The sequence below is a fragment of the Arachis ipaensis genome, chromosome B04 (genome assembly GCF_000816755.2).
Source record: "Arachis ipaensis cultivar K30076 chromosome B04, Araip1.1, whole genome shotgun sequence".
Classification (NCBI taxonomy): domain Eukaryota; kingdom Viridiplantae; phylum Streptophyta; class Magnoliopsida; order Fabales; family Fabaceae; genus Arachis; species Arachis ipaensis.
The window spans coordinates 8593336-8602224 of record NC_029788.2 but is presented as its reverse complement, the minus strand read 5'-3'; the positions used below and the strand labels follow the sequence as shown (position 1 = coordinate 8602224).

At 34.1% G+C, this 8889-nt stretch overlaps 2 protein-coding genes across 12 annotated transcripts; one reads left to right on the top strand and one right to left on the bottom strand.

Moving 5' to 3' along the window:
* LOC107638765 lies at positions 732–3550 on the top strand. Of its 2 annotated transcripts, XM_016342151.2 has the most exons (4): positions 732–955; positions 1514–1570; positions 1766–2964; positions 3237–3550. In XM_016342151.2, exons 3-4 carry the CDS (start codon positions 1782–1784, stop codon positions 3290–3292), a joined length of 1239 nt encoding a protein of 412 aa, XP_016197637.1. In that variant the 5' UTR covers positions 732–955; positions 1514–1570; positions 1766–1781; the 3' UTR covers positions 3293–3550. The 2 variants fall into 2 exon arrangements, with proteins under 2 accessions (XP_016197637.1, XP_016197638.1); XM_016342152.2 differs by lacking the exon at positions 732–955 and having other exon boundaries at positions 962–1570.
* Positions 4507–8530, bottom strand: LOC107638763 (uncharacterized WD repeat-containing protein C2A9.03). 10 transcript variants are annotated; one of them, XM_016342142.2, is made up of 11 exons: positions 8427–8530; positions 8240–8352; positions 7500–7665; positions 7064–7234; positions 6893–6979; positions 6625–6759; positions 6433–6543; positions 6211–6302; positions 5952–6057; positions 5642–5728; positions 4507–5496 (listed from the first exon to the last, which is right to left on the bottom strand). In XM_016342142.2, exons 3-11 carry the CDS (start codon positions 7635–7637, stop codon positions 5086–5088), a joined length of 1338 nt encoding a protein of 445 aa, XP_016197628.1. In that variant the 5' UTR covers positions 7638–7665; positions 8240–8352; positions 8427–8530; the 3' UTR covers positions 4507–5085. The 10 variants fall into 10 exon arrangements, with proteins under 10 accessions (XP_016197628.1, XP_016197632.1, XP_016197630.1 ...); XM_016342146.2 differs by having other exon boundaries at positions 7064–7231; XM_016342144.2 differs by having other exon boundaries at positions 7500–7648.

The window sequence follows — 8889 nt, the reverse complement described above, 5'->3', positions numbered from 1 at the left end:
AAAAAAAAAAAAAAGATTTTAATGGAGAAAAAAATAATAATAATTGTCCTTTTCATTTTTCTGCCTTTGAATTTGGTTTGCATAGTTTAAGAATGTGTAACATAACAAATCCAGCATATCACATTACAAGCATCAATTAATATGCAAGCCATGTGTGAACTGGAGTTTAGTTTAGTAGTATTTAATATTTTCAGGGCCTTTTGAGGGTCCCATTTTCTGTTGTCAAAATTCAATTTTTCCATCATAGTGTGCATTTGACATTGGGACAAAAAAAAGCTTATGATACCAATAATTATTTAATTATCAGAATTTTGTTATCCTGTACCTTNNNTATGTTTAATATTATTTATTATAAAATTTTTTTTTATGTTTTTAATGCAAAAAAATAATAAATAACATTAAAATATTTTTTTATGGTATGTTTAACCTATATTTTTAGTCAACGAGTTATAGTTTAAATGACATAATTTTTCCATACTCACTTAAAGGTTGCGGGTTCGAGTCTCCTTATCTTTGGCACAAAAAACAAAAACCTATATTTTTAAGACAAAAGATAATCAAATCTTTAGTTTTAATTGTAATGACGTGTTTAAGACGGTTAACAATTAAGTTAATAATTTTACTAATGTGACTGATATAAATTAGATGTTTATGTAAAATTGTTTACAATAATATTTTTTAACATATATCAATTGACTTCATTTTAACATTTACTTCTAAATTTTTATTTAATATATATTTTAGGTACATTCATATATAATTTCAAAGTTTGAATTCTTAAAACAATAATGGGGCTGCCCCTATATTTGATTATCAAGTGTGATTCCTCTTGCGCCTTCACATGTTGACCGAAAATCCAAAGTCTTCAACAAAATGCACACAGAAGAAGCAAGAATCATCAGAACAGGAACTGAATGATGATCAGAAAGTGATTCATCTAATTCCAGCAAGCCAGGTAAGTTGATATAGAACATGGAAACATTTAGTTATGCCCTTTTTTTATGATCCCAAAACCATGCCCACATGGTGTTTGCTGAAAAGTTTCTTGCATTTTTATTAATCTATTCTCAGACTTTTTATAGGGATTAACATAAAATCATATTTTTGCACAAAACCCGGGTAGATAAATGTATTGTTTATGCAGCTATATCATTGAGCATTGTGCAATGTAACATATGTTAATATATACAGAGCAAAAAAGCAGAGGTAGATTGAACTAGAAGCACTTTTTAGACCTTAACTAAACAATGGTCAAAATCACAACCAATTCCACTTGTTATTCCAAATTCCCAAACAACTCCTACACAGAACAATGATTAACAATTTGGAATCTGGCTCCACTAGTTTAGTGTAAATATTATATGTAGGAAACATAGTTCCAACACAACACTGTAGTTTGATGATCAAGAATCAATGTTTTATGACGACTTGACGAGTAAAATATCAGTTCATAAAGATGTCTTAAAACCGACATGCCGGATTTTGCTTTCACCTTAAGAGTTTGTTGTTTCAGGTCCATCACACCTTTGCACATCTGTGATCTCAGTTTCCATATTCTGCAATAGAGTTGGTAAGGAATTTTTTCACTCTGTCCTTCAGACTCCATTTTGCTTATCTTACATACCTACATTCTTTAGGTAAATATGTGCAACTATGTTAACTAAGAAGGAATTCTCCATAGAGATTTAGTTCCAATGTATGAATTCTGGTTTTCTTAATCAGCATCATTTAATTGGTCTGATAAGTGATTGGCGTATGAATTTAGGTGTGAACTACTTACCATGGGGTGCATTTCCTCAAAAATCCTAGCCAGATCAATCAGTGTCCATGAGGAGAGAAAACAAGGTTCAAGGCGAATGGCTAATGGTATTCCATTGCTCGAGGACTTAATCATCTCGGCCAATGGCAATGATCAGTACCTCGCTCTTGTCTGCGCAGCCAATACAGTATCCAACAAATTGCATTCCAGAAGTTTGCATTCAAACATGTTCCCTGAACTGGCTACTGAGCCTGTCGCCTCTGAAACTATCGACAAATTGGATATATCACCAAGGTTAAGCCAAGAAGGAGGGAAACAAATCGAGAGAGACAAAAGTTGGCACTCGTTTCCTGAGCAGATTGTTTCATCTATTGATCAGGGGAATTTATCAGATTTTCAAGGCAAACATAACTTGGATTCCAAGGATGTCACAGGTAGCAGGAGTTTTCACACATTAGAAGAATATGATAATCTTGTAAATGAAATAAGCTTCTCTGATTCCCCCAAAGTTCAGCAAAATGAGTTTAGCGATGAAGAAGCCGATTCAAGAACCATCGAGGAACTTAAGGTATCTGCATTAGCTAATACAATTCACAATATCGAGGACAATGATTCTGCGGGCAAGAAAATGCTACCACCTTGCTCGCACAACGACAATTCATCAGAAGATAGTAAACTAGTAAAGGATATCAGTGTCAAAAGTATTACACTAGAAAGCTCAACTCCAAGTCCTAATAGCCACTCCACAAATCAAAGAATTGAAAATGAAGTTGTAAATCCAAATGAGAAAACAAATATACCTGGGATTGCTGCTCAAGGGGTAAACACCACTGAGAAAGTGAATAAGAGAAAGGCTATAGCAAAGAGGCTAGAATCCCTTAGAATCCCATCTAATGTTGAATTGCCAGCCATTGCTAGCCTTAGAGAATGGATTCCTGGTAGTGGAATATACTCTTCTGCATCCTACGTTACCCCGAAATTTGGCAGCTTTTCTTATCAGATGGACACTAGGAATGAAAGTGAATCCAGTGAGGATTCTGTGTTCAGTCCAGAATTGGTATCTGCCTTCGAAATGAGCATGCAAATACTTGAAGCAGAGGAAGAAACCATTCTGAAACAAATTATAGAGAATGTGGAGGAAGAAAGTGAATGCAGCCCCAAGGAAGAACTCCACCAAAGGCACAAGGCTAAATCCATAGTTTCAGGTGAACTTAGTTAACAACAAATACATCTCAGACAAAACTGTAATTTGTACCTCCCACACTCTATTTCCTTTTTCATATCTTTCTAGACTTCATGCATGTGAATCTCTGCTTCACTTTTTTTTGTTTATCTGTTTTAACTCATTTTATTTTGAGAAGAGGCGCCAATTACATGGCAGTGAATGTGAATCTGGGTTCAAACATATCATGAGGAAAAGATTTCTGTTGGAAAGAAATAATATGGCTTAGTTTTGATGTGATACTGATGTTTCCAGGTAGAAGCAAATTGGTTTTCATGACTATTTCTCGTCAAACTCAGAATATGAAGTGAAATGAAATGTCTAAGTTCAAGGTTGAAGCTCACTTCCTCTAAGAAAAAGAACTACCCAACTGTCTTGTCATGATTTCATAAATCCACATAGTCTATAATTTCATTGTAACCGTTCAATTGAATTAGTGATTTGTCATAGCTTGGGAATAAGATTGAAATTGAATAAGCCAACTCTTGAAAGTACCAACATTTAAAATGTCATAAATCAAGCTAAGTTGTTCCGTTATTACGTATATATTCGATTACTATATATGGAAATGGATATTGTCACTCTTTTCTTCATAAATTCATGCAAACATATATAAAAAAATCATTTGTAATCATGTGTGGTATAGTATTATTAAAAATAAGAGTAGCAATATCAATTTCCTATATATAACCCCCTTTTTTTTTCCTTGAAGAAAGTGACAATTAGGTTTATGAAGATTTTAACTTTGGACTAATTATTTTCTAAAGAAAAAAGTACCAATTTGGTCATCAACGATAGCAAATGATGTCTTTCTATCAATTTATTACATTAAACTTAACGGTGTTGCTTATATGTACTGTTACCTACTGTGACGTGTTTATTTATGAAAGATGGTCATGCAGATAATAACTTTTGGAATAAAACTTCACCTGTTTTGATAGGATTTGTGATAAATAGAGAGTAGTTTAATATTGGAATAAAACTTCACCTGTTTTGATAGGATTTGTGATAAATAGAGAGTAGTTTAATAAAGGCTTAAAAGATAATAAATGCTTCATTCTCCAAAACCATCATTTCCACTGAAGATAACAAAATACATGAACAATTTCGTCTCTTTCGCACTATCCATTGATGAAAGGACATACATATCCACCATCTATTGATGAAAGGACATACATATCCACCATCTGTTATCATGGAAGATCTAATTGGTACTTCTTTTTCAAAAACTAATTAGTCTGAAATCAAAATCTTCGAAAATCTAATTGTCACTTTACTCTCTTCTTTTTTAACAAAGATAGTTAACTTCATTATTTATAAAAGTAGCGAGATATATAACCCACAACTAAATATAATTCATTCAGTACAGATTAGCTGCTCTAAAGTGCAATTCAAATCATTGATCATTGATGAGAAAATCAATAATCACGGAAAATGCTAATTTGATAGATACAAGTGACAACTAACAATCATAGGCTTAAAAAGGTTATAATTGTTCACATAATTGAATCTTAAGGGATAATGGTGAGCATAATTTTGACCCTTTTCCCCTAATTGTTATAGACTGTAGGGGTTGCCAAAAGCTGTTAAAATGTGGTGGTTAATTTTTCAACCAAAAAAGAAAAAGAAAAGATGATTAACAAGGACAACATACAAAAGCTCCTTGTTATCTTTGTTTCACTTCTCCAAAACAACAGAGATGCAAACTACATATGACTAACAATAACTGCACTCTAAGTCCCAACACTGCAGAAGACTAAGAAGAGATATATTTAGCAGCACTCAGTACCCATAGGACAGCACAAGACACCAAATGCAGTGAACATGATGATGAGGGTGCAAACAATGCAAGTACGGTTTGCTGTACAAACTTCCTATCATTATTAGGCAAGATTAAGAAGGGGAGAGGGAGAGAGAGATTGCAAGTCAATGTGTTATTTAACATGATGTTGTACAACAAACAACTATAACATCCTCAGGCCATGTTGTGATGAGGCAATCCACTGGTATTTTTTCTCTTTTGTTCAGATGGTGCCGCAACACTGCGATTCCAAGGCAAAAGGACACGAGCTCTAAGGGTCTTACAAGGTGTAAGGTTACAAATTTACAAGCAGTCAAGATACGAGTAGTTTCTGTGTCGGTTGTACTGAAGAAGGCTTCCGTAGGTGCGGTCCCAGACACCAATAAAGAGTGATTCTGTATCCGGACTGAAAGATACACCAGAGATCTCCCCAAAAAAATCAATTTCCTGTTCCTTCTCAAATCCACGCTTTGCGTCAAAGACATGCACAAAGTCAGCTGGCTCAGCCATTGCCATGAACTGCCCATCAGATGTGAAACGTATTGAACGTATAGCTCCAAGGTTGCCCTTCAGAACAGCAACAGACTTCGACAAATTTCGAACATCCCAGACACGGCAAGTTTTGTCTTGGTTCCCGGTAGCAAAAATACGGCCATCAGGATGCCATGCAGATGCAAATGAGTAATCCAAGTGTCCACATAACTGCGTGATTGTCTACAAAGTCACCAAAAATAAAATTTAGAAATCCATAGCACATACACACTAGGAAAATCCACTACCATACTACTCTCATTTTAAAATTTCCCTCAAGAAACATAAAAGCAGGAATTTGTGACATGGAAAAACAGAGCATGCCAACCTTTCCAGTTTGAGAATCCACCAGCAGCCCTTCTGGATTGTCTCCAACAATTGCAAGAAGTTTACTATCAGGGCTCAATGAAGTATGCTGCAGATAAAAGAAACCGATTCATATTGTCATTTATTATTCTATTCCAATACTAGCTGTAGGATTCTTACTGCAGGATCAAAGAAAAACAAAGACATTTTTATCCACATGCATTCTCAATCTTATCTACTAATATAAAATTCAACTAGAAGTGGCAACTCTTGTTATCTTTTTTATTTTTATTTTTTTTTCCAAACATAGAAAATCAGCTAGAAGAACTTACATTTACAGGCCAGGGGAAGCAGAAATGCTTGGAAAGCTGAAATTTCTCCATATCAAAGTCTCTGACTCCACAGTCATTATTTGAAGCCATGAAATGAACTGCTCCACTGGCAGATTAATTGATAGTTACTTGTTAGCAAGCAAACAACCATGTATGAAGGTTGTACATAGTAATTGCTCACAGCGCAAATCAACAGATTAAGGACCCAAAATAAAAAAGAGAGAGATAAAAGAGTCATAAGAAAGAAAAGAATGAAGACCTGGGATGCTCATAAATCTCGACAGCATTTGTGATCGCATTGTCCTCATAAGTAGTTCTGGAACAAAAGCTAACCCCAGGTCGATCTAAGTACTGTAAGACATTTTGCATGTGCCATCATCAATGGACAGGAAAAATGGTTGAATGCATGAATTAACAATAGTGGTGTTTATAATACCAATCATGTCAGATAAGAAAATTATAAGCACAGAAAATGAAGTACCTTGCAAATAAGTTCTCCTTGAAAGCCTCCAGCAATCAACAAGTTGTCTCGCACTGCCAGTGTACTAATTTGTGTTTGAGTAAACCCTTCCAAGAGGCTTCCAGGATGTTTCTGTTAGCAACACACATTTAAAACCTTAGATTCTGTTTTCAAGCCATGAAATCAACAACAGACGGGAGACAAAACGTTTACCTCACACGGAGCCACATGCCCTTGTACATTCAGGATTTCGGATCTCTTGGAGTGTAACGAAGACCAGTGAACAATTGAGTAATGTGAAACAAGATATACATCATGCTTCGATGTTGACCAAACCAAGTTTCGTAGCTACAAATAACAAATTAAAACTTCTCAGTTAACATACAGGTTTCTAAAATAATAATAATACATGAGATATAGACCAAACAAATGTTTTCACATCCGCACATAAAAAATGCAAATAATTTCTATATAAACATACTTGGAAATGAAGTATCGTTGACTTCACAGATCTAGTGTTCTGCCAGAAATCATAAAATCTTCCTCCTTTATCCGTTGGCCTGCATTCCTGTAGACAAGAACCGGGGGCATAAGGACAAAAGATCTCTGCATGTTAATCAAATGTTATAAAGCTTTAAGCAAAACCCTGTACCTTCTCCGAAAGTTCCCCTGATTGTGGTATATTTTCATAATTCTTGTACTGCTCTAGTCTAGTTTGTCTATACTTTTCACGACTAATACTCAGTCTATCCCATGGTATACCTTGGATATCCTTTCCCTTCCTAGCTTCTGCGGCAGTGGTATCTGTTATACGATTTTCCTGCTATTGAGAACCCAAATTCCGCCCACACAAGAAAAAGTGCAAGCAGACAGAAAAGATTAGGTCAACGGTTGTATTCTACTAAAATTCAGTCATGCAAAGTTAACTCATCCTATAGGTATGAAAAGAACCCGAATGTAGCAACAATACAATAAGATATATATACACATAAGACACACAAATTATTGAAAAAATACTTCATAGTGACTAGTAATGAATAAACATTCAAGACAATAGAAATTAAAATTGCTTATGACTCGAAACAAACCAAAGGATCGTATTCATCATCATCATCCGAATCTGATTCACCAAATGCTCTGCCTCGGAAATACACATCATCTTCTACCTCTGCCATTTCATTATCATCTGCAACGTACTCCATTTCGTCCCTGTTGTAATGAGACATGTTTGCCAACGCTGTTGAAAATAGATACCTAATCCAAAAATGGGAGTGGGATAAAATGACTAAACTAAATTCAATAATTGAAAGGAAGAAACAAAAAAAATCAGTTTTTGCCTAGCAGTAAGCTGCACTTAAAGTTAAACGCCATACCCTAAAACCAAATACATCCTTTAATTTTGTCATAAAAACAAAAGCATCTTCCTTCTAAACCTAAACCGACAACGAATAGAAAAAATAATTAAGAAAACCTGAGAAATAAATATCATTAATCTGAACAAATTCCAACCATCCTATGAAATTAATTCCAACATCAACATACATGGAACCAAAATTTCCCCAACTTCGTTTAATTCCGAACACAACAAGATGGTTTCACAGAGAAACCCCAAAAACCAGAAACCGAGAAAAGTAAATCAAATAAAACACCTAAAAGGATACCTACCCAGGAACCAAATTGCAGCATCTACACACGCGAATTTGTAAAAATGAAAACTTTAATAGATAAAAGGAAAATTAAATTAAGAAAATAAAAAGGGGTTGAAGCAATTGCGATTTATCGCAGGAAACGACGAGAAAGAGTTTAACTGGTTCAGAAAAATTCAGACCTGTGTAAAAATTGGAGGGGTTCGTGAATCCAAGCCCTTGTTTTGTGGTTGAAGCGTTTGTTGGATCTCGATGATAAGGACCTGAATTAGATCTCCGTATGCGAATGAACCACCTTTGCAGAAAAATAAAAATATATAATATAATTTATATTTATATTTATAAATAAATAGATAGATAGATAGATACTTAGATAGACAGATAGAAGATAGATCAGATATCTCGATTCCTCTTTGCGTTGCAAACCCTGAATCCAATTGACATAATATCAGTGATTAGTGCGTAACACTCAATAAACTATTATTTATAGGTTTGTTAGAACATTTAATTTAATTTTGATTTATGCAGTAATATTTTTGAATATTTTAAATTTGTATTAATATTATCCAAATTCTATGTGTTAGTTCTTTCAATTTTTATCTTTGATCTAGGTTATTAATAACAGATTTTTTAAAGATCTTATAAAAAAATATTTTCGGTGATTTAAAAGGCTAAAAACAAATTTTTTAGAAGTCTATTGAAAAAATTTCTCAATCAAAAATTTATTTGCTAATTGCGAGTAGCTAATTTTTTTTTATATGAAACCAAGTTTGGTGTAATGCTGAGTTATGGAACTTTGGAGAGTTTTACATTGTTGTAACGGCGTTCAGGT

Coding starts and splice junctions, on each gene's coding strand:
- LOC107638763 (XM_016342142.2), bottom strand. CDS start 7,637: ATGTCTCATTACAACAGGGACGAAATGGAGTACGTTGCAGATGATAAT. Junction 7,235..7,499: donor ATGATGAATACGATCCTTTG/GTTTGTTTCGAG, acceptor GGTTCTCAATAG/CAGGAAAATCGTATAACAGA. Junction 5,497..5,641: donor TGGATTCTCAAACTGGAAAG/GTTGGCATGCTC, acceptor GTGACTTTGTAG/ACAATCACGCAGTTATGTGG.
- LOC107638765 (XM_016342151.2), top strand. CDS start 1,782: ATGGGGTGCATTTCCTCAAAAATCCTAGCCAGATCAATCAGTGTCCAT. Junction 2,965..3,236: donor GGCTAAATCCATAGTTTCAG/GTGAACTTAGTT, acceptor TGATGTTTCCAG/GTAGAAGCAAATTGGTTTTC.